The 24,257-nt window shown below is 51.3% G+C and overlaps 1 protein-coding gene across 1 annotated transcript in view; it reads right to left on the bottom strand.

The window, feature by feature from the left end:
- Nucleotides 1-24,251, bottom strand: part of ARHGEF18 (Rho/Rac guanine nucleotide exchange factor 18) — a 91,571-nt gene extending 67,320 nt beyond the window's left edge. Inside the window, exons 1-5 of the mRNA XM_024745767.1 lie at nucleotides 23,958-24,251; nucleotides 8,688-8,809; nucleotides 2,016-2,281; nucleotides 940-1,090; nucleotides 151-265 (exon numbers count right to left, since the gene is read on the bottom strand). Coding sequence (XP_024601535.1) covers nucleotides 151-265; nucleotides 940-1,090; nucleotides 2,016-2,281; nucleotides 8,688-8,809; nucleotides 23,958-24,243 — 940 coding nt within the window. The 5' untranslated portion in view covers nucleotides 24,244-24,251. The remainder of the gene's footprint in view (nucleotides 1-150; nucleotides 266-939; nucleotides 1,091-2,015; nucleotides 2,282-8,687; nucleotides 8,810-23,957) is intronic.
- Between the last annotated feature and the right edge of the window lie 6 nt (nucleotides 24,252-24,257).

The raw sequence follows: 24,257 nt of genomic DNA on the forward strand, positions 1-24,257 counted from the left end.
TTCAGGAATCCCCCCCTCCCCCTCAACATTCTGCCCAGTTCCTGTCCAGGAGACCCTAAGCCCCCTCCACCAGCCCCACCCAGGGGACCCTCCAGCAGAAACCCCCTACTCCACTTAGTTTGAATGAAGGAAACCCCCAGCCTGGGCTACCTTGAACCGCTGGAGCGGGCACTTCCAAATCCGGAAAGATTTCCAGGGAGCTGATCTCATCGAAGGACACGGGAACCGACCGTGACCTCACTCTTTTTTCGGGGCTGTCACATTCCTGCAGGGAATAAGCATCTCGCTAAGCCTGGAGACAGCCCAGGTTGCAGGCAGGCTCGCTGGGTCGAGGGTCCCCAGCCTTCAGCTGCAGACAGGGGCTGCCCCCAGCCATGGGGCATGAGCACAGCGTTGGGACTCCATAGCAGCTGAGGGCTGGAGCCATACCCTCCCCAGCCATGGGCTGCAATCCTGCCAAGGACCACCAGCTCCCCACCCCAGCTGTGGGCTGCAGCTCTGGAATTCTGAGCCACAAATTCCAGCCGTGGCCAGTAATTTCCCCCCAGGTCATGGTCATGGGCAAAGATGCCCCAGGCAGAGGCAACAGCTCCGAGCATGCATTCCCCAGTTTGGGGCTAAAATCCCAGACCTCAGACGAGCCCTCCCTACTTCCAAACTCCAGTCACAGGCAGCACCTCCTTCCAGCTGCAAAGATGAGGAGACGTGCCTCTGCTCCCCAGCCCAGGGGTGAAATTATGGCCAAGGATCCCAGCCCAGCAAAGGACCTTCAGGTCTGGGCTGCAATCTCAGGACCCAGAGCCTCCCCAGTCACGGGCTATACCTGCCATGATAAAGCAGTCCCCCCAGCTATGGGCGAGGCACTCCTTGGAACCTGCAGAGACAGTGCCTGGGCCCACAGGTGTGTTATCATCCGGGGTGGCTGCAGGTTGCACCCACCTTGTTTTGTGCCTCTGGGGGGGTTCCACCCCCAGACAGACACCCTTTGGTCCAGGCCTGCAGGCCCTCTCCTGGCAAGTTCAGAGCAAGGCTGGCCAGTGTCCGAGGGAGACAGGGCCCCTCATTTGCAGCTGAGGCTTCGAGGCTGAGCCTGGTGGAGGAAGGGAGGGAGTCGGGTCTCTTCCACCTGGTTGCTGCCCCAGCTCCAGCATGTGAAGCACGGGGGCCTGGAGGGAACCCGTGGGTAGCCCTCTGGGGGGACAGGGCACAGAGAGGGGTCCAGCTCTCCCAGTACCAGAGAGGCGGGTGGGGAGTCTGGCTGGGGGATTTGATGCTGAAGTTCCATTTGCATCGCGGGCCCACTGTTTTTTGTGTTATGTGTTTTTTTACCTTTTTTTTGGCCCAGCGGCATGTGGTATTAACTTAGTTCCCCGACCAGGGATCAAACCCATGCCCCTGGATTGGAAGCTCAGAGTCTTAACCACTGGACCACCAGGGAAGTCCTCCCTCCCACTGTTTTTTTTTTAACACAGACTGGATTTCTATCTGGGGGGACCTGTGAGGGGTGGAGGGGGCCGCTAAAACACCCCTCTCTACCGTTTGGGGCTGCCACTGTGGTTTGTGGGTGGCACTGAGCACGCATCTGTGTTTTGATCACAAGTGCATCTGTGGCTTTGTGCACGCAAGTGCAAGTGACATGTTTACGCGTCCCTGGGTTTGAGCAGGGAGAGGATGCATGCCCGCGTGTTGAACGTGGGCGTGTACGCCCAGGGTGCACGGGCGGGTGTGCACATCTAGGTGTGAGCCTGCCGGCCGGGTTCACACAGTTCCAGTCTGGGCTGGTGCACGCTCCTTCAGCGTGTGCGTGCTTACCCATGCACACGGATTCATGTGCCCACGTGAGCTCTGTGTGCAGGCCTGCATCTCCGGAGAGGGCCTTTGGGGCTGCCTTCTGACAGTGCAGACACCTCTGGTGGCCCTTGAGCTAGATGACTGAGAGGCAGGGGGGCAGCGTAGCCTGGCCGCCCTGGGGGTGTGTCCCGGAAGGCATTGGGGGCGGGTGGGGCGGGACTGACCTCTGCCAGGTCTCAGAGCAGCTCCGCGACCTCTCCCAGCTGCGTCTTCGAAGCAGGCCCTGGGACCCTGCCAGGCTGGAGAAGGGCGAGTCTTCTCCGGATTCTTCGCTAGGGGGCCCACTGCCCCTGGCCCCCCTAGGCTGGTTTTGTGAAGGGACCTCAAGGCCCAGGTCCTGGATATACTCACTGCCCTGAAGGTCCCCCAAGTCCAGGCTGAAGTCCTCCGAGCTCTCGCCATTGCCGAGCAGCCCTGGAATTCCATCCTCCTGGAGATGGATGGGGAAAAGGCATTGACCCGAGGGCAGCAGAGGCCCCCAACTCGCAGACCCTGCCTATCCCCCTCCCATCCAACCTGGGTTCAGCGCCCATCTAGTGGCAGGTGGGGTAGAATGGGGGTGGTCCCCTCGGTGTAATGTCTAACCCAGGCCTTCAAGGCTTTATCCCCCCAAAAGGGGCCAGAAATCTGGGCTGGCAGACCTGATTCCACCTCCCTTACTGAATTTCTGTCTGATGGTCTTATGAAACAGACAAAATAACCTCTGTCCTGTCGGCTCACCCAGCTTGTTTTAAGCCCCACGTAAGATCATGCCTGTGAGCGCAATTTGTAAAAGTGCTGCACGGAGGTAAATTATCCTTGGTGCTACTGCTACTGGTGGAATTTCAGGCAGTGTCAGGGCTCGTAGTCTTTTTTTTTTTTTTTTGGCCGCACTGCGCGGCATGCGCTATCTTCATTCCCCCACCCGGGATTGGACCCGCACCCCCTGCAGTGGAAGCGCGGAGTCTTAACCACTGAACTACCAGGGAAGTCCCAAGAGGCTTCTAGTCTTTTCCCGGGGCTGCTTAGGGTGTGTACCCATGGGTCTCCTGTACCCTAAGTCTCCCTCCCAGGCCTAGGGGGAGGCAAGTGAGGCACTCACCTCGGACACAAAATTGTAGGGGGTGCCCCAAAACTCAGGAATAAAGAAAATCATACTTTAATATAATATTAAAAAAAAGAACTCAATACAGTGCAAAGAGTTCCGTGATGAGCAAATTATAAAAATGTTAAGACATGACAGTTTCGGACCCCGCACCTCGCTTGCCTCCCCCTATTTCCGGCCCTGCTCCGTCCTACCAGAGGGTAGCCTGGAACCTCTGCGCTCCTAAATCCCCTGCAATAACTTCCGCTCCCGGACAGCAGAAGCCTGAGCTGGTGAGCACAGCGCAAAGGGCTCCAGGGTAGGCTGCCTCCCGCTTCTGGCCCGTCTGCAGCCTCACGTCGCAACCCACCCACGAGGCATCGATGTGCCAGGCGCTGTTAGACACGGAAGATACACAGGGGTGGACGATGATTGCCACATCCACCAAAGCAGCAACCAATCTGCACCCAGAACTACATGGGTGTTAGCCCTAATCTCACAGAAGCTCCACCAGGGGGAGCTGTTGTCCCACTTTCCAGATCAGGAGACAGGCTCAGGGAGGAGAAAGGACCACACAGTCCTGGGCCACACAGTCAGGAACCCGCAGAGCCAGACCCAAACTCAGATCTGTCTGGATCCAAAGCTCTATCCTCTTTCTTACCCTTGTTACTCTTCTATTTCTTTTTCCCCTCTCTCCCTCCCAGTCATTCTATTTGTCATTTATTTACCCCCCAGACAGAGCACCTGCTTTTTCCTTTCCTTGGAGAACCTCTTCTCCCAAGCCACCCAGAGGCAGCCTGGTGAACTCCTATTCACCCGTCAAAACCCAGCTTGGGCATGCCCTCCAGGCTGCCTTCCTGACTCCTCCAGTCTAAATAAGGTGTCCCGCCTTTGGGCTGTCAGGATCTGCAGGACAGGGACTGTCCTTTTCCAGGCCTTTGTTAGCACTGTCCTCAGACAGGGTTTTGTGGGTAGGTGGGAAGTCCTCTACAAGTGCTCCAGGCAAAACCAACCCTGAGATGTGACCCCAGACATCTATGTGAGCTCAGGCAGCCCTTGATGGACTGTCCCAATTGGTGGCCTGAAGGGCCCACTGAGCAGACCTGGCCCCCTTCATGAGCTCTATAAGAGGCCCCAGGATAGGACTGTCAGATAAAATGCAGGACGCCCAGTGAAATTCCAATTTCATATAAACAACGAATTTTTTTTCTAGTGTAAGTAGATTCCAAACATTACAATATTCAAGTCTAACTGCGCATCCTTTAATTTTATCTTCTCAGTATTGCAATCCTATTTATCCCTGGACCATTTGGCCGGTCGTGGCCAGTCTTTACTAGGGGAGGGGTAACAGGAAGGTCCCTGCTAACACTTGGTGTGGGGAATTTTCAGAGAAGCAGCCAATTGAAAGTGGAAAACACCTGCCAGCCAAGAGCCACGCTCTGGGTCGGCTGCAGGTCTTGGCTTGCAGGACGCAGGTGGCAGTGTCCACACCTGCCGTGGAATGAGGGTGCAAGAGCTATGCAGGGTCTGGCTTTTTCTCTCACCTCCCCCACTTGGAGCTTTCTACAGTTTTGACACCTTCCTTCTTTTTTAAAATCGTAGTAAAGTATACATAACATAGAATTCACCATTTTAAGCATTTTAAAGTATACAACTCAGTGGCATTAAGTGCATTTACACTGTTGTACAATCGTCACCACTGTCCTTCTCCAGAACTTTTTTTCATCTTCCTCCACATAAGGTTTGTACCCATTAAACAGTAACTCCGCATTCTCACCTCCTTGAGCCTCTGGTCACCTCGAATCTACTGCGTCTTATTGAATTTGCCTATTCTAGGGACTTCATATAAGTGGAATCATACAATCTTTGTCCTCTTGTGTCCAGTTTATTTCACTTAGCATAGTGTTTTCAAGTTCATCCGTATTTTAGCATGGGTCAGAATTTCCTTCCTTTTAAAGGCTAACGTTCCATTGTATGGATGGACCATATTGTATGGATATAAACAAAACTACATTTTGTTTATCCATTCAGTCTTTGATGGACATTTGGGTTGCTTCCACCTTTTGGTTCTTGTGGATTATGCTGCTATGAATATGGGATGTACAATGTCTGTCTGAGTCCCTGCTTTCACCTCTTTTGGGTAGATCTGCAGAAGTGGGGTTGCTGGATGGTACGGCAATTCTCTGATTGGCTTTTTGAACCCTGGCCATAGCGGGGGGCTGCACTGCGTGGCACGTGGGATCTTAGTTCCTCGACCAGGGATCGAACCCATGTCCCCTGCAATGGAAGTGCAGAGTCTTAACCACTGGACTGCCAGGGAAGTGCCTGTACCCACTGATCTTTCTCACCCCAACCTCCCTGGCTGCTTCTTCTCTGCCTGCTGCTTCCTCCCTGTATCTTTCATATACCAGGGTCCCTCTTCTTCAGTCTCCGTCCAAAAAACCCACACCTCTGGCCCTGGCTGGTCCAGGTTCCCCTGGTTCTCCTATGACTTCAGCGGCAGCCTTCCCGAGATCACTCCAATCCCATCTCTGGTGCCTTGGTAACCTCTGCCAATTCCTGTCTTCTCTGCCACGGCCCCAAAAGTTTCCTTGCCTCTCTGGTTTTCATCCTCCTATAAATATAAATACATCAGGACAGCCTCTTGGCCTGGGCCGGGCCCTCCCCACCCCCTCTCCTATCTGGCCTCCCTCACAGGAGGCAGAAGTGGGAACCCCGCCAGAGCTTTGGGTGGAAGGGGATGGTGGGCAGCTGTGGCAGGTACAGAGATGGAGGGGGGAGGGAGGGGGCTTTGTCCTTTGCTGGGGAACTTGTATCTTTCCTCCAACATTTCCTGGGTCAGAAATGGGAGCTGGCCCACTGAGGGCCTTCCCAGGCTTCTCCCTAAACATTTGTATGTTGGCCCTGATGCCCCAGAGAGGATACAGTAAATCCAGGTTCCCGCTCCCAGAACCCTGGGGAACCTTGAGGGATGGGTCCCCCCTCAATGGCAGACCCAGAGACGAGATGTCCCAGGAATCCCACTCTACCAAAGGGCTTGCTGCATGCAGATTGAGATAGTACATGGATCCACGTTTTTAAAAAATGTAAATAGTTATTTATCTCCTTGTATATTAAGAAAAAATAGCACACCAAAGCAGCTTCAAGCATATCATTTCTCTGGTTCCATTTCATCGTGTAAAAAGGGAATTGATTTCAAACAAAAGAGCAAATAAATAACAGGGACAGACAGTTTTTGGATGGCTGGAATGATAGAAAGGCCTTAGTCAAGGTTTGCATCCCTCGCGTGTCTTTTATTAGCTCAGTGTGACCTCAGGCAAGTTTCTAAACCTCTCTGGGCCTCAGTCTTCTCACCTCTAAAATGGGTGTGATGCTGCCTTCTTGTAGGATTGCTGGGCAGGTAGAATGAGATGACGCTTACACGTTGCAAGCCCTCGATCAATGGAAGTAGATATTGGTTGTTGCAACCATGGTTATTGTTTTTATACTTCAGGAGTCAGGGCCCTTCCTCTGGGCAAATTGATGACCCTGCCAGATGGAGCTAAGTGGAGTAGACTGACAACTAAGTCCAGCAATTATAATCAAGGATTAGTGAATGATCTAGAAAATGGGCTGGAGAAGAACTGAAGGGGGGCCAGCTGACCCTGTTTGAAGGGACAGGAATTCTGGTTTGGAGTTATCCTTAGAAAATCCTTTTTTTGTTATTATTATTTTAAACTTAAATTTAATTTTTTTAAGTTTGAAAAATAAGATTTATTCTAAGCCAGATCATATAGAAAATTCCTTTTTTTTTTTTTGCGGTACGCGGGCCTCTCACTGTTGGGGCCTCTCCCGTTGCGGAGCATAGGCTCCGGACGTGCAGGCTCAGCGGCCACGGCTCACGGGCCCAGCCGCCCCACGGCATGTGGGATCTTCCCGGACCGGGGCACGAACCCGTGTCCCCTGCATCGGCAGGCGGACTCTCAACCACTGCGCCACCAGGGAAGCCCAGAAAATTCCTTTTTAAGAAAAGGACAAACCCTGGGGTAATCATTGCTGTGCAAAATCTACTAAGGACAACTCAACTAGGACAGGTTAGACCATCTTTAGACAGTTTCCATAACAAAATAAAACCCCAAAACCCTACTTCCAACCACATAAAATAGTGTCTATGTGACACGTAAATGATTTCTTGAGCTGGCTATATAGGTCAAGTTGCATATATTTTAAAATAATTTACATCTTATCAGTATATATATCTTTTTCAATGAAAAGTCCTACTGAGTGTTTTAAAAACAAAAAGACAGATAGAAGGAAAGAAAGAAAGAAAGGAAGAAGAAGGGAAGAAAGGAAGGAAGGAAGGAAGAAATCAGGGAGGGTTTCCTGGAGGAAGTGACAGTGAGAGAAGCCCTGAGGAATGAGTAGGAGTTAGCTAGGTAGAGGCTCTGGGTGAGGGCATTCCAGGCCTTAAGAGAACAGGATGTTCAGAAGCCTGCTGGCTTGAGAGCTCACGGTGCTTCCCCCACAAACTGGCAAGATTTCCTTATGGCTGAAGGGGTTTGTGTTGGGGAGGGAATGGGGTTGGATCAGCAGGCCTGGTAGGCCAAGGAAGGATTTAATCTCTAAGTTCCAAACAATAGTGGTATGGAGGCCAGGGGGCTGTGATTTGCCTTCAGAAAGATTATGCAAGATGCAGAGCCCAGATAGGCTTGGACAGGGGCAGGGCTGTTGGAGCAGTGAAGACACTTGTGCAAATCACCTGGGTGAGCAATTACAGTGGCCTCCACCAGGGCAGTGGAGAAGGAAGGAGAGACATGGACAGAATTGAGGGTTGTACAGGTGAAGTGTTCACAGGGCTTGGGGAGGGAGGGGCAAGGCAAGGATGTTGCCTTCTGCTGCTTCCAGCTCTGGTAACCAACTAGATAAGGACACGGATGTGAGTGGCGGGGCTTATTTGGTGGTGGTGGGGTAGAGCCTCCCCGTATATACCCAGGGCTCCCTGCTTCTCCAGGTACACGCTTCCTCCATTGCCGTCCTATCTGCCCAATTGCCTGCAGCCCAGCGTTCCCATTCCAAGAGGTCCAGAGCCCTGGAAGGTCCAGAGCTGAACTTAAGTCCTGGTCTTGTCTTCATGTACCCTGAATTCTCCCTGACACCTAGGCCAATTCTTTCCCTGCTTGGACCCCAGTATGCTCTTCTGTAAAATGATAGGGGCAGATACACAGAATTTCCTACATGTGGTTTGACTGTAATGGACCCTCCTTCCTTAGTGTGGTGGGCGTTATAAAATGCCACCCAGACCCCCGCTTCAGTGAGGATGGGCTGCCCCAGATGCTGGATGAGGGCTGCCAGCAGATGGCTGTCAGCTGTCAGTCTCCTTCTGGTAAGTCACGTCCCTTCCTGGGCAGTCCACAGGCCACTACTGATTGATGTGGGGACGTAATGGCTTGGCCATCTCAGCCTGATTTAGGACCACTCTGCAGGGCTGTTCTAGCTCAGAGGTGTCCACCTCCCTCCCTCCTCCCTCCATTCTTTCATCCATCCATCTCTTCTGTCAATCCTTCCTTCCTTCCATCCATCCATCAACCCTCCCCTCTACTCATCCCACCCTCCCTCCCCTTGTTCCGGAAAGCACTCATTTCCTCATCTGTAGAATGGGATAATAACTACTCTGCCATGTTTTGAGGAGAGCTCCCTGAAATCATGCACATAATGTTCCTGCAGGTGCTAAAAATGTGTACTTGCTGCCACAGGTGTCATCAGCTCCTGCCCGTCTCAGCAGTCAGACACATGCCTGCTCATCCTCCATGGCGGGGAAGTCTGGGTCCTCAGGCCTCCAGGGTCCACTGCTGCTCTTGGTGGCTGAGTCTGCAGCTCCAGAGTCAAAGGGCTGGACATATGGCTTGGGCTCAGAGCCTGTGGGGAAAGGAGGGACAAGGTGTCACGGCTGAGTGGGAGGCCTGAAGAGTCAGGGCCTGAGTGCCGCATCTGGGCCTCAGTTTTCTCATCTGTAAAATGGGATGGCAGGGGAGGATACCGGTCCCAATGATCTGTTTTTTTTTTTTTTTTTGGCCACACCCTGTGGCTTGTGAGCTCTTAGTTCCCTGACCGGGGATCGAATCCAGGCCCTCGGCAGTGAAAGAGTGAGTCCTAACCACTGGACCGCCAGGGAATTCCCTCTTTAAGCCAACATACACGACACCACTCGACACCACTCGTGCTGAGCCTGGGACAGATATTTCTATTCAATCCCAGGGCTCTTTCTTCCTGAGCCACGGTCCCCTCGGAATGCTTCCCACTGCATCATTTGTGGAAGCCATCTCCAGCTGATCTGAGTTAGCTCATGAGAGGAAACCGATCTGTCAGGCCTGCTCTAGCAAAAAGCCCTCATTTGCTAGAATGGGTCCCTAAGACCAAATACAAGTACCCAGTGCCCACATTTAGAGGGTCTCTAATGGTAGAACTTCAGGCTGTCTCTGTCCCTATATTGTACTTTGAGTTCCAGGGACCCCTGGGTGGCATGGTATAGAGGAGAAAACAAGGGGTTTGGGGTCACCCAGACTGTGTCCTTGCCTGGACCTGCCCCTAATGGCTGCAGACCTTTGGGGAAGTCACCTCTCTGAGCCTCAGTTTCTTCACCTGGAAGGTGGGTGTGATGGTGCCCACATTTCAGGGCCCGATCCTGGGGTGCTTGGTCACCTTCCTTGCCCTCCAGGTCAGGAGGGTGCCCTGGCTTGATCTTGGGCGTTGGATGGAGCCTTTTGCCGAGGGAGAAACAGGCACGCCCGACCCTCTCCCGCTGCCCCTTACACTGCAGCTAGAGCGCATCACCCCTGCGTATCCGAATCCCCACGGAGGTTACCCACCGCCTGCAGGAAGAAGGTCAAATGTCTTGGTCCAGCCACTGGTGTCCACCGGGATCTTCCTCCTGTGCCTTGTCCCTGCCGCTGCAGGACCCACTGCCTAAGAGCCCCCCATTCCTGTTGTAGGGCCACCTGCCTAAAGACCTCATCCTGTTCGCTCCAGAAACCTTCGTCCACGCCCCCATCTATGGTGCCTGTCTCCTGTGCATTGCACTACACAGCATTGCCTTGGCATCTGGACCCCCTTCACTCCTCCACACCCCCTGCAAAAACATCCTGGGTCCTGCTGCAACCAGGGAGCTGAGGGGAGCCTTGGCATCTGGACCCCCTTCACTCCTCCACACCCCCTGCAAAAACATCCTGGGTCCTGCTGCAACCAGGGAGCTGAGGGGAGAGTGCCTGGAGGTGAAGCTGGAGGATATGCGTGAAGGTGGAGGCGAGGAATCCGACGGAGGTGATACCCAGAGAGACTGACCAGCACGTTTGCGGTAAGAGCGATAGCAGCTTCAGAAAAGGCCAAGGTGGGGGTGGGGAGAGGGATGGCGATGCCTTTGGACAGTGGCAATTGGGTCCTCATCCAGTCCTTAGCTTGGGTCCCCTGTGGCTGGGTGACCCCATGTCTCAGCTTGCTGGGGACAGTCCTGGTTTATGCTACTGAGTCAAGTAATGACTAACAGTAGCCCACTTTCACCCTCCAAAGGGTACAGGTGGGGCGATCTATTTTGTGACCACTCTGCCTATAACCGTTGCAGCTGGCAGAGGGGAAGGGGTGACGCTGTCCTTTTCTATCCCAACATGGGGTGAGCTGTCTGTACCCACTTATGTTCCCTCTCCTCCCAGCTGTGTAAATACAAACACTGCCCCAAGTTTTGGGGGTGCTGACAGTTGTATAATTTGGGGAGCCTTCTTTAAGAAAACAAATACAAAATTGTGAATGCAAAATTGCTGGGGCTTTTGGAAGGTAAAAAGAACAGCAGAAAATAGCCAAGGCAGAAATAAACACATTTCATAAACAGATGAATGAAAAGGTATCACATGGGCATAAAAAACTCAAGGCGTCTGGAAAACATTTTGGCAATTCTTCAAAAAATTAAGCATAGAGTTGCCATACGACCCAGCCATTCCACTCCTAGGTCTATACCCAAGAGAATGGAAAACATAGATCCACCCAAAAGCTTATACATGACAGTTCATGACAGTATTATTCTCAATAGCCAAAAGGTGGAAACAACCCAAATGTCTGTAAACAGATGAATGGATACACAAAATGTGGTCCATCCATACAGTGGAATATTATTCAGTCATAATAAGGAATGGAGTCCTGGGAGTTCCCTGGCTGTCCAGTGGTTAGGACTTGCGCTTTCGCTGCCAAAGGCCTGGGGTTCAATCCCTGGTTGGGGAGCTAAGATCCCACAAGCCGCACAGCACAGCAAAAAAAAAAAAAAAAAAAAAAAAAAAGAAGGAATGGAGTTCTGACACCTGCTATACCATGAATGAACCTTAAAGACATGATGTGACATCACAGAAGTCAGCCACCAAAGACCACATGCTATGTGATTCCATTTATCTGAAATGTTCAGAATGGGTGAATCCATAGAGGCAGAAAATAGATTAATGATTGTCTAAGGCTGGGGAGAAATGGGAAACTTTGGGGTATGCCTAAAGGATACAGATTTCTTTTGGGGGTGATGAAAATGTTCTAAAATGGATTGTGGTGGTGGTTGCCCAGCACGCGGCTTGTGGGATCTCAGTTCCCTGATCAGGGATGGAACCCGGACCTGGCAGTGAAAGCGAAAGCACCAAGTCCTAACCACCGAACCGCCAGGGAATTCCCATCACTGCGAATATTCTAGAAACCATCACTACTTCCCCAGCCACTCTCCCAGCCTGATTGAGGGCCTCTGTTCTGCTGCCCTCATTCAAACTTGCATCTCCCGTGAGGCAGCTTCTATGACTCAGGGAAATATAGGACACGACAAGCAGCCTGTGAAGGACGAGAAAAGCCAGATGCGGGGTTGGGTCCTGGAGGCTGATGGGAGCTTGCAAGGGGAGGGGGAGCCGCCTGGAGGAGCCACCCCATCCCTCAGCCAAGGCCCCAGGGGGTCTCAGGAGAGGATGCAGGGTCTGCCTACTTCCCTGGGCAGGGACCTCACAGAGGCCTGAGGCCTCCTGCAGCCTGTAGAGGCCAAAGGCAGAACCTTATGCCTTGCATCTGTGACCCTAAGAGTCTGGGATCCAAAGGCTAAAGGAGAAAGGCCAGGGCTGAGTTTATTCTTTGCATGGAAGTTTCTGACCCAGGAACAGGCCTGGCTTGACCCTGATGACAGACTCCATTCTGATCCCAGTGTCACATGTTGAGCCTCAAACTTTGTGTCACAGACTGAGCCCCTAACCCAGTGTCATAGACTGAACGTCAACCTGATGTCACTGATGGAGCCCTGACTTTGGTGTCATGGACTGACTCCTGATCCTGGTGTCATGGGTTGAGCCCTGATCCTGGTGTCATGGGTTGAGCCCTGATCCTGGTATCATGGACTGACTCCTGATCCTGGTGTCATGGACTGAGCCCTGATCCTGGTGTCATAGACTGGGTTCCCATCCTAGAGCCACAATCTGAACCCCAACCCTCATCACGTGCTGAACCCTGACCCCAGGTACAGACTGAGCCTTAGTTCTGGTGACAGATTATCTCCTCCAAGCTCCAGACTTTGTCTCCAATGGCCTCTGCCTTTGTCTCCAGTGGTGACTGTCTGATATTCCCACCCGCGCTCCAATCTCAAGTTGTCAAGGCCAAACTCCTTGTTTTCCTTCCTCCTTCTGTGTCCCCATATCAGTGTGACTGCACCGTCTTCCCAGTGACCCTGCCAGAGACCCGGAGATGAGCCTTGCCTCCTTACTACCCCGCAGGACACAAAGCCCTGTCAATTTCACCTCCACGACATTTCTCTACTCCATCCTCTTTTCTTTTTGCCTCTGCTACTATCTTAATGTCAGCCTCCATTATAGCTCTTTCTACACAACCACAACTCTTGTCGGGATTTTCCTGCACAAACAATTGCCAACCACAATTGGCTTCTTCTGTCGCAGTAGCTGGTATGTCTTCTTGGCATGACATTTCAGAGAGTCACCCCCCTTCCTCTGGTCCTTACCCCTGGACTCCCCTTAGAATGACATTCGAGCCCTTTTCAGTCTACCCTCTCAACTCCCCCCACACACCTGAGCCCCTAACTCAGTATTCTCCTGTGTGCCTCTGTGCTGTTCCCACCACCCTTTTCCACTCTTCCTGCCTTGGCAACCGAGGACTTTTTCTCTAATCCTCTGCAGACCGTCTTAGCCAGAGGACTTTGGATTCGTCCGCACCACTTTTCTACTCCCTGTTGTACTTTAACTGGCTTACTTGTTCGCTTCTAGACCAGGAGTTTCACAGGCCAAATCTGACTCAACACCTGATTTTGTAAATAAAGTTTTAGTAGCACACGGCCACACCCATTCGTGTCCATATCGTCTGACTGCTTTCATGCTACAACTGCCGAGTTCAGTAGTTGTATCAGAGACCATATGACCTGCAAATCTGAAGACACTTACTCTCTGGCCTTTTACAGAAAAAGTTTGCTGTCCCCCGCTCCAGATCGTGAGGCAAGTTCTGGATCCAACCCACTTTTACACCCCCCAAGTCCCAAGTGGTAAAATCTTACATGTGTGGATCCGTTCCAATATGCCTTGTCTTGTGCTAAGCCTGTCATGTTCTTTGCATTCTTCTATCCTCACAACAGCCCTCTGAGTCCCCACATTATGGAAGGGGAAACTGAGGCTCAGAGAGATGTACTGACTCATCCAAGGTCATACTGGACTGGCAAGAGGCAGAGTTGGGATGTGAACCCAGGTATTTCTTGCTCCAAAGCAAGGGCTCACAACCACAAAGCTATCCTGTGGTGAGCAGATGAACGGATAGATGGGTGAATATATGGTTGGATGGAAGCGTGGATGGTTGTATGGATGAATGAATGAATTGTTGAATAGATGGACGAGTGGTTGGATAGTTGGCTAGCTGGCTGCCTGGCTGAAGGGAAAGTTGTCTGGCTGGGTGGTTGGATGAATGGATGGTTAAATAAATGGATGGATGGGTGGTTAGATGGAGGGGTGGATGCATCGATGCGTGGATGGATAGTTGGGTGGCTGGCTGGTTGGATGGATGGATGAGTAGATATTTAGGTGGATGAATAGGTGGGTGGTTAGATGGATGGATGGTTAGATGGATGGATGGGTGGATAGATGGATGAGTAGATATTTAGGTGGATGAATAGGTGGGTGGTTAGATGGATGGATGGTTAGATGGATGGATGGGTGGATAGATGGATGAGTAGATATTTAGGTGGATGAATAGGTGGGTGGTTAGATGGATGGATGGTTAGATGGATGGATGGGTGGATGGATGGATGGATAGTTGACTGTCTGTCTGGTTGAACGGATGAATGGGTAGGTGGTTGGATGGATGGACGAGTAGATGGACGAATGGATGTATGTATGTGTGGATGCAGGGATGGATGAATGGGTGGATGGTTGGGATAAGTGGTGTGTCAGTGTCCAGTGGCAGTGATGCATTACTTGGTATTCTGAGGGGATGAAGAGGAGAGAAATGTAGATAGAAAGAGGCAGAATTGTGGCAGAGAAGCCAGGCAAGAAGGAAACCAAGTTGAGACACAGAATGCACACATTATATATACACTTATTATGTACTAGGGAATGAGTGAAAAAGTATGGCCGAAATGGGTAATTGAGCAACTGAGTGGAAGGGCCAGTGGGGCTCTGCCCCAGGGAACTTCCTGCAGGTCCCATCCCCACTTCCATAGTCTTGTCTGCCTCTCCAAATCCACTCCATTATTTTCCCAGGAGGTCCATCTGGTGCCCAGACAGCCAGTTACAGAGGTTAAGAAGGGCACAGAAAGGCGAAAGAATGGAAGGACTCGGTTAGGGAGTCCCTCTCTGCGCCCCACCCCCATGCTTCTCGCCTAGGAGCCGCCTCTCAGCCTGTATTCAAGTTCTAGGCAGCCTCTTCCAACAGCAGCCCCTGCAGCATCAGCCATAAAAGGGTTTAAGAGTTACCACTGGTTCCCACAGCTCACTCCCCAACCCGTCGGCCTATAGGTCAGAGCTTCAACCTTCCCGGGCAGGGAGACAGGGTGGGCTGGGCGGCCAAGAGTGGGTAGACCTTCGTAAGGATCTGGGTCCCAGGTGGGATCCGTGGCTGATACCCTAATTCTCTAACATTACCATCCACTGGTGGATTAAGAAACCCTCCCCAAGCCCTCCAGCTGCCCACACTGGTAGCTTTGTTCACTGGTCAGAACACACCACAGAGGTAGCCTTGAGACACACCTGGTTTCAGATCCTGGCTCCCTCAGCATGTACTTGTGTGTGACCCTGAGATCATCACTCCTCCGTTCTGAGCTGAACCTCGCAAGGGCTCAGTAACTGACAGCAATTTCCACCATTATGACTGCTCTTCCGTTGCATCTCAGTCCGCACGCCACCGTCTCCCTCCCCAGCCCCAGCCTCCAAGTCCCCCGATATTCTCAATAGTCCAGTCTCCTCCAGCACGGTGCCTGGCGCACAACAGGTCCTCAACCAGAGCGTATGTAATCAACAAGCTAATGAATCTTCTTATTGACTGCTCTCCTGCATGGAAACTCATTCATGAACAGGTACTCGGCTTATGCAGGGGGTACAGGGGGCTCCTATCACGCTATCCCCCGTGCCCCATAGCCTTGGACACCATCTGGCTATCTTCCAGGACTAAACTCCTGCCGAGATTTAAGAAATGCCTTTTTGCAAAAGCAATTCACCCAGACCTTGGGGGATATGATACAAGGGTCTCTCCAGCCACCACGTAGTAAACTGAAGTCCTGGGACCCAGGGGGCTACCAGCCAATGTGTGTGTGTGTGTGTGTGTGTGTGTGTGTGTGTGTGTGTGTGTTCTAGGGAGGTGTCTACCAGAATTTCTGGAAGTCTCAAACCTCCTTCCTTTTGCTGCCTCTCTGAACCTCTGTCCTGCAGCCATCTGGGAACATATCGCGTCAGGAACCCCCAGGAAGCCACCAGGCTACCCCAGTTCTAGGCTGGATTCTCCTTCTACAGATTTATCTCCTAAGACACGTTCCTGGCTGAGCCTGGGGACATGTTTCCTCTGAGACAAGAGGGACCCCACAAGTCTGTGATGTTCTTTTGGGGTCCCAGGGAACCAGAGATCATGAAATTTGGGGCTGGTTCAGGCAGACTCTGTGCCCCTGGGCTGAGGAAAGGCTTGGGGTGGGATGGTTGGGCAGGCTGTCCAGGGAGCCCTGCCTGGGTGGCCGGTACCCACTGCTCACTGCCTGCCCCCTTACCTCTCTTGAAGGCCCACCGCTTCAGCCAGAGCTTGGAGAGGGCCGGCCAGGAGTGGTTGAGCGCTGAGCCAGCCATGGGGGCCGTGTGTGCGAGCATGTGAGTGAACAGCAGGATGAAGAAGGCGATCGGCTGGGAATATCTGCCAGGACGGGGCTGCCAGCAAGAGGGGCGGAGCCTGTCTGCAGGGGCTGCCAGATACATCAGCTGATGGGAGCTTGGGGCTGGGGCAGGGGGGGCCCCAGGGACTCCAGCCTTGGAGGAGGCCAAGTCCTTAGTACTAACCCCCACCTCCCCTGCCCTATAAGCTTTTCACCCTGGCTGGACAAGACATTCCCAGGAGGAGCTGAAGGGTGCAGTGAGGGGTCCTCAGGAAACAAGTATAGACTGGGTCCTGAGGTGGACCTGGGTATGCGTGAATGTCTGAGCGTTTGTGTGTGTGTGTGTTTCATTGTCTCTGTGCTTCTGACAGTGTATTTGTGTGTTAGCACAGAGTGTGTGTTTTCAAGTCTTGAGTGTCAACTTGTCTACGGGGGGGTGTGTATATAAGCATTTTAGGGGTTTTCCCCCCGGTTTCATTGCGATATAATTGACATACAGCACCGTATAAGTTGAAGGTGTAGAGCATAATGACTTGACTTACATATGTGGTGCAATGATTGCTACAGTATGTGTAGTTAACTCCCATCATCTCATACAGATACCAAAAAAAACAAAAAAGAGAGAAAATAATGTTTTGTTGCTGTTGTTCTGAGGAGAACTCTTAGGATTTACTGTCTTAGTCTTACTAAGGATTTACTTAGTCTTACTAAGGATTTACTTACTTAGGATTTACTGTCTTACTTTCAAACACGCCATGCAGCAGTGTAAACTATAGTCACTATGCTGTACATTACATCCCCAGGACTTATCTATCTTGTAACTAGAAGTTGATACATTTTGACCCTCTTTATCCAATTCCCCCACCCCCACCCCCTGCCTCTGATAACCACAATTCTGATCTCTTTTTCTATGAGTTTGGTGGTGGTGTTCTTTTTTAATTTAATTAATTAATTAGTTTATTTATTTATTTTTGGCTGTGTTGGGTCTTCGTTGCTGTGTGCGGGCTTTCTCTAGTGGCGAGTGGGGGCTACTCTTGGTTGCGGTGCGCGGGCTTCTCATTGTGGTGGCTTCTCTTGTTGCGGAGCATGGGCTGTAGGTGCGTGGGCTTCAGTAGTTGTGGCGCATGGGCTCAGTAGTTGTGGCTCGTGAGCTCTAGAGTGCAGGCTCAGTAGTTGTGGCCTACGGGCTTGGTTGCTCCGTGGCATGTGGGATCTTTCCAGATCAGGGCTCGAACCCGTGTCCCCTGCATTGGCAGGTGGATTCTTAACCACTGTGCCACCAGGGAAGTCCCTGGTGGTGGTGGTTTTTTTTAGATTCCACATCTAAATGAGATCACACAGTATTTGTCTTTCTCTGTCTGACTTATTTCACTTAGCATAATGCCCTCAAAGTCTATCCATGTTGTTACAAATGGCAAGATTCCCTTCCTTTTTTTATGGCTGAATAATATTATCCACGCAGTTTTAAAAATCTCTGTGATCGTGTGTGTGTGTGTGTGTGTGTGTGTGTGTGTGTGTCTGTGTGTATCTGAATGCCCATCAGTATCTGTGGGGTTGGATCTACATGACTCATCTGGGACTTGGGGAGATCTGAATCCGGTATTTGTGGGGGTTTTTGTATCTGCCTGGGTTTCTTTGTGTCTACTTTTGTGTCTTTATCTCTGTGTGCATCTGTGTGGGTGCCAGCCAGCGCCTGTCTGTACAAGTGCTGCCGCCTGGTGGCGGAAGCCTCCTTACTTGCATTTTCACTAATGTCTGAAAAATTCCTGGCTGTCCCTTCTCTCTTCAGTGACCTCTCAGCCTCCACCCTCCCTTCTCAAAGGGTTAGCCACAAGTCTGTCTTTACCTATACATACCTACTCGACTTCATCATCCACTGAAGTCTTTTTTTTTTTTTTTTTTTTTCGGTACACCACTGCGCCACCAGGGAAGCCCCACTGAAGTCTTATTTCCATCCCCTCCAGTCTTTTAGCTCTCCCTGGGGCTAAATCTAATGGGCGCTTTTCAGTTTCCCCTTTACTGGACAAGTATGACCACTTTCTTCTTGAAATCCATTCCTCTCATGCCTTTTCTTCTTCTGTCTGCTCCTTCTCAGTATCCCTTCCTGACTCGGCTCCTCTTCCTTTCTCTGCCTGACCTTTAAACTCTGTGTTCCCAGGGCTCTGTCCTTAGCCACTTCATGGTCTCCCCACTGGCCTTGATGACCCCATCTGCACCTCTCTCATCACTTCCGCTATCCTATTATGAGTAGGTGGCCTCCACATCTTTCACTCACAAAAAGACATAAAGACACACACTCTATACACCAACACCATCCGATACACTTCCCAGTGCATGTAGACAATGGCAAACATACACACGCAAATAGTCAGACATATGTTCACACACACACAATTATACACAAACAGCCACATACATACATAGAAATCCAGATACCGGCTCAGGGAGAGTTAAAAAATCACCTACTCTGCTGTGCTCCAGGGTTCAATTCCTCATCTCCCACCACATACTTTTCCCTGGACAGACTACAAATGCCTCTTGGATCTTCCAGACCTTTGGGTGGAGAGCAGATATGAGAACTTCAGGGAAATTAAAAGCAGTGAGAAGCCAGGAGGGACCTCCATCAAACTGATGGCAACAAAGACAGGGACCCAGGAGCCCAGGAACAGAGAAACGCAGCGAGTCAAACACAGCCGTGGAGGCTTGATAAAAATCTTGTGTTAAAAATACAACAGGGATACCTATTTCTAACGATGGCAGGCTACCTTATTGCAGATTTACCTTTCCACCAGGGTAAATCCAGCTAAAAAATCTGGATAAAATCAGAAGAAAAAAAAAAAACACCTTCAATTTGAAGGCATTGGCAGCCAAGGTTTGAGGTGTCAGAATCCTAGAGAGGTGAGGTAGACATAATGCAATGCTGGGTGGGTTTTTTTTTCCTTACAAGCGAATTGTTAATATAAATGCAGTTCTTAAGTGTGAAGCAGACCAGAAAGGGGCTGAGAAACTGAGTGTAACTTCTGGCGATCTTCTGGGGCTGGAGAAATGGACGTTGGGAATTCAGGGCTCACAAAGAGGAGAGAGCTGGGGTCACCAAAGACTATACCCTAGGAGCAAGGGGAGACCAGAAATGGACCAACCTTCACCCAGACCAAAATAGCTTCAAGTCAGTTTAATCCCTGATTAAAGTCACCTGCCTTTACTTTCACTCCCTTCCAGAAGCAAAAAGTAAAACCTCTCTGGAGGGAAATAACACCATGAAGAACCACCAATGATATCTACAGTTTTTCATAAACGTTATCAGGCATTCAATAAAGATTGAAGCGCAGCAGAAGATAGAATCTCGTGACCTAAAATCAGAAGAAAAACCGACAATAGCAACAGACCCATAGAAGATACAGATACTGCAGTGAAAAGTACAGCAGAATGTGGCACAGGGATGGGGTTGGTCTGGTGTAAAACATCACGGGGAAGGGATATTTCCAAGTATCCTCTCCACGGGCAGTATCAAGGGTACCCTCTTAGGGGAAAGTTCTGATATACAACCATCCCTCGGTACCTGCATGGGATTGGTTCCAGGACCTGCGGTGAATACCAAAATCCTCAGATCTTCAAGTCCCATAGCTGGCCCTCCGCATCTACGGATTCAACCAACCGCAGGTCATAAACATAGCACATGCTCCGCAGTTAATTGAATCCACAGGTGCAGAACCTGTAGATACGGAGGGTTGACTATGTAGTGAGTAGAAGTGGGAGGTGACTTCTACTGTGGTTAACCCCCCGATTTCTCTTATTTCACCAGGGCCAGAGTTGACCATGGTGTTGCTTGAGTCCTAGGTTAGGAACCAGTGGTTCCCACCTTGCGCTGTCGAGCTGATTGTGATGTTGTGGGGAGGGGAGGAAGGCTGGGTGGATTTGCATGTGTGGGAGTCATTAGAGGCAGAGGGCCAAGTGACCTTGAATGGCTCAGGTTAAAGTGTTCTGATTTTATTGTGTGTCTGTGCCAGAAGGAGGCTCTGATGGCATTTACCACTTGGATTGCCTCCTCTAACCTGACGCTAGTTCCTGTGAGTTGTAAATAGCCCCTTGGCCTGCCAAAGGGTGGTCTTCTGGTCCTGGATGGTAATAGTAGAAAGAGCTGGTGGAGAGTTTGAATGGAGGTGCAGGGTATGGAATGTGTTCCATCTTTTTTCTTAAAGATTCTCTTTTTGACGTGGACAATTTTCTAATTTTAAAAAATTTTATTATTATTTCTTTTTTTTTTTTTTTTTTTTTTTTTGCCGTACGCGGGCCTCTCACTGTTGTGGCCTCTCCTGTTGCGGATCACAGGCTCCAGACGCGCAGGCTCAGCGGCCATGGCTCATGGGCCCAGCCGCTCCACGGCATGTGGGATCTTCCCAGACCGTGGCACGAACCCGTGTCCCCTGCATCGGCAGGCGGACTCTCAACCACTGCGCCACCAGGGAAGCCCCTTATTTTTCTATTTCTTTAACTTTGTATCTGTATGAGATGATGGATGCTCACTAAACGTATTGTGAAAATCATTTCATAATGTATGTAAGTCAAATCATTATGCTGTACATCTTAAACATAGGTAGGGCTCTATGTTAATTATGTCTCAATAAAACTGGAAGAAAAAAAGTCAGGAACTTGGGAGTTCCCTCGTGGTTTACTGGTTAGGATTCCGGGCTTTCACTGCAGTGGTCCAGGGTTCAATCCCTGGTCGGGGAACTGAGATCTCACAAGCTGCATGGCATGGCAAGAAACCAAAAAACCAAAAAAAAAAAAAAAACCCATGAGCTAAATAAGTCGCTATTGTTTGAAGCTACTATGTTTTGGGGGTGCCATGCAGGGTGCTGTGGTTATTCCCTGTTGCATAACCAATCACCCCCAAACCTAGTGGATTAAAACAACAACAGTCATTTATTATTTCTCAGGGTTTCCATGGAACAGGAATTTAGAAGTAAGTGGCCTGACTGGGTGGTTTTTGGTGTGGGGTCACCCATGAGATCCTAGCCAGACATGGGCTGGGGCTAGGCCATCAAGAAGGCATCTTTGCTCACACAGTTGGGAAAACTCAAAGAGCTGGGGTTCCATGGGCATCTCTTTTCATCTCTGTGTGGTCTTTTCTCATAGTCTCTTCTGCATGTCATCCTCAGGGAAGCCAGATTTCTCACTTGGAGGCTCAGGGCTCCCAAGGGGATAGAGAGAGAGAGAGAGAGAGAGACAGAGACAGAGAGAGACAGAGAGAGAGAGAGAGAACTATAGCCAGTTATAAGTGGCCTTGTCTTCTACGATCTCGCATTGCTTCCGCTAGACTTTATTAGTTGAGGGACCCATGAAGGTCTGCCCAAGTCCAGGCACAAGGGACTCCACCTTGATTCCACCTCTTGATGTGGAGAGGCGAGATTCTGGAAGAGCATGTGGGCCTGGAGTCCATGTGGGCAGGTGTAGGGACAGGTTAAGATGATGGGTATTGGGAGGGGGTGCCAACTAGGGGGCCAGCTGTGTGGGTCACGCCAGTCTAAAGGCCAGGGATGAAGTAACAGCAACCCAAGCCAACATTTAACAAGAGCTTGTGTTGTGCCAGGCTCCAGTCCAAAGGTTTTACATCAACAGCTCATTTAGTCTTCTCAGCCACTCTATGGTGGGATGATGGTAGTGACACTTCCATCACTCCCATTGTCCAAATGAGGAAACCGAGACACAAGGAGGGTAAGTAACAAACATCTTAAACACAGCTTCTTCTCAAATCACCTCCATCCCCTCATTCGAGTGGAAATCAGCACCTTGTCCTGGATTCCCTCTTAGCCTGAACCCCATCTAGAGCCACCAAATGGTCCCCAAGTCCTGTCCCTGGTCCTCCTCCTGCATCTGTATCCTTCTTGCCCTGACCTAGTCCAGCCACCTTCATCTCCTGAGAGGGTCTCCCTACCCCCAGTATATCCCCTTCCACTCAGTTGCTTCTCCATGGAGGTGTGGTCCCAAGGGATCTTCTAAAATGAACCCCACTGCTGTGTTCCGATGCTTCTGTGGATGCTAAAACCCCACCCCTCTTGAGGAAGAGTCCACCTCAAGCAGAGTCCAAGGAGGTGGTTGCCATGTTTTTTACAAGTCTACCCCACATACTTGATAGAGATTGAGACCCACCATTAGTCCCTCTTTCTAGGTGTGGCACAGAAAGTTCCTGAGGTTGCACACTTGTGGCATGGGCAGGGATTGCTCAGGGAAGCCAGGTTTGGGGACAGAGACAGAATAAGAGAGAACAGGCAAGGCTGACAATGTTTCAGAGCACCTACTGCATGCCAGGCACTGTGCCATGATTTCACATGCAAGGTCTACAACGACCCTTTTACAGAGGAACAAACGGAAGCCCAGAATGGTGACAGTGATGTCCTGACCAACACCCCTCCCTGGGATGTGAAACTTACATGTCAGAGACCTGCCCCAGACTATAACTGATGGGAAAAGTGGAGCTCCAGGGAGGATTTTAATTCACTGTTAAAGGCAAAGAAAGATTCGATTTTGTGATGGAGCTCCTCCGCCGTTTAAGTCAGTATTGAGTGCTGTGTCAGGGGCTGGGGGGCCAGGGCGCATGCGGGGAATGTCCCAGACTAGATACACTGATGGGTTTGCAGTTGACATTCCACTGGTGCTTCAAGGTCCAGTGAAAAAGCCTGCCTCTGCCAGGAAGCCTTCCCACAGGGACTCACTTGCGGTGGTGGCCAGAGAGCTCAAAGGTGGCTGGGAGTAGGGACGGCATTCCCTTGGCTGTCACTGATTGTCAAACCCTTTCCTTAGAACCGCGGGTGACCCAGCCAGTGGAATTCTCCGTGGAGAGTCCACTCTCTGAGTGCGGGCTTCAGGGCCTTCCCCGATGTGCCCCCTAGGCTAACCCCACCAGCTCCATCGTCCTTGGCCCCAGCCATCCAGTCCAATTCACCCTCTCCTGGCTGTTCCTGGGCCACCTTCCCTGACCCCAGAGTGCCTGAAACCCGCCTGATGGCCTTGTTGGCAACCAGGGCAGGGAGGAAGCTGCAGGCCTGGGTGTGCCCTGCAGAAACCACAACCTTCCCCACTCCACCTCGCCCCACCCCAGGCAGCCGGGTGAGTGAGACTCCCCTCGGTGGGCCACCGGGAGGGCTCCAACCAGGAGGGCTGCCGGGGGGAGGGTCCTCCTTCTTGGATGACCTTGGAAGATCAGGGTGAGGCTGTCCTCAGGACTGGCTCTCAGACCTCAGTCTTAAGCGGGAATTTGTTTTGAATGTCAAACTCCCCAGCGCCACTCTTCGGATTCTGTTTCAGGGAGATCTGTGACCTCTCTCTTCACGCCAAATCTCTAGTTTAAGAAGCAAAGCGCCCCTGGCGACTCTGCCACAGGGAGCCTAATCCACCAACCCCCCCACCCCACCCACCCACCATTCATCCCCTGTCCCTTGTTCCCTGTGCAGACTTTGGTTACAAGGGGCTCCATCTTTCTGTCTGGCTTTGTTGCCCATCATGGACCCCACCCCCCTGAGGTATAAGTTCTTGCGACCACAGACTTTTGCAGAAGAGAAAGCAGCCTCCCCCTACCCACTCGGGAAGTGGGCTGACCGGAAGGTGGACAGAAATCGTGGATGGTCTGTCTGCGGCCCCTCAGGCCTCCCCCGCAGACCCCACTGCCGCTCTGTCCCCGTTGGTCCACCTGTCCCCCACTCCCCAGTGATGGTCACTCACCAGATGGAGCCTTGCCCTCACTGCTGTGGGTATCCAGCTTGGCTACAAGCTCCTGCATCCTCCAGGACCCATGGCTTGGGCTTTGATCCTGGGGGGGAGCATCTGTGGGCCAGAGCCCAGGGTAAACCGCAGGGTGACCCAACTCTGCCCTAACTTCCTCTTCCACAATTGCCGCCTGCCTGGCGGGCGCCTCCATTCCCAGCCGGGGGCTGAGGCCGGGGTCTGCGTACAGCACAGGACTGGTTTTAGAAGAGGGAGCCCTCCTCTTTCGCCCAGACCTGTGCATGCAGGTGTCTCGAG

The sequence above is a fragment of the Neophocaena asiaeorientalis genome, unplaced genomic scaffold, assembly GCF_003031525.2.
Source record: "Neophocaena asiaeorientalis asiaeorientalis breed wild unplaced genomic scaffold, Neophocaena_asiaeorientalis_V1.1 scaffold357, whole genome shotgun sequence".
Lineage (NCBI taxonomy): Eukaryota > Metazoa > Chordata > Mammalia > Artiodactyla > Phocoenidae > Neophocaena > Neophocaena asiaeorientalis.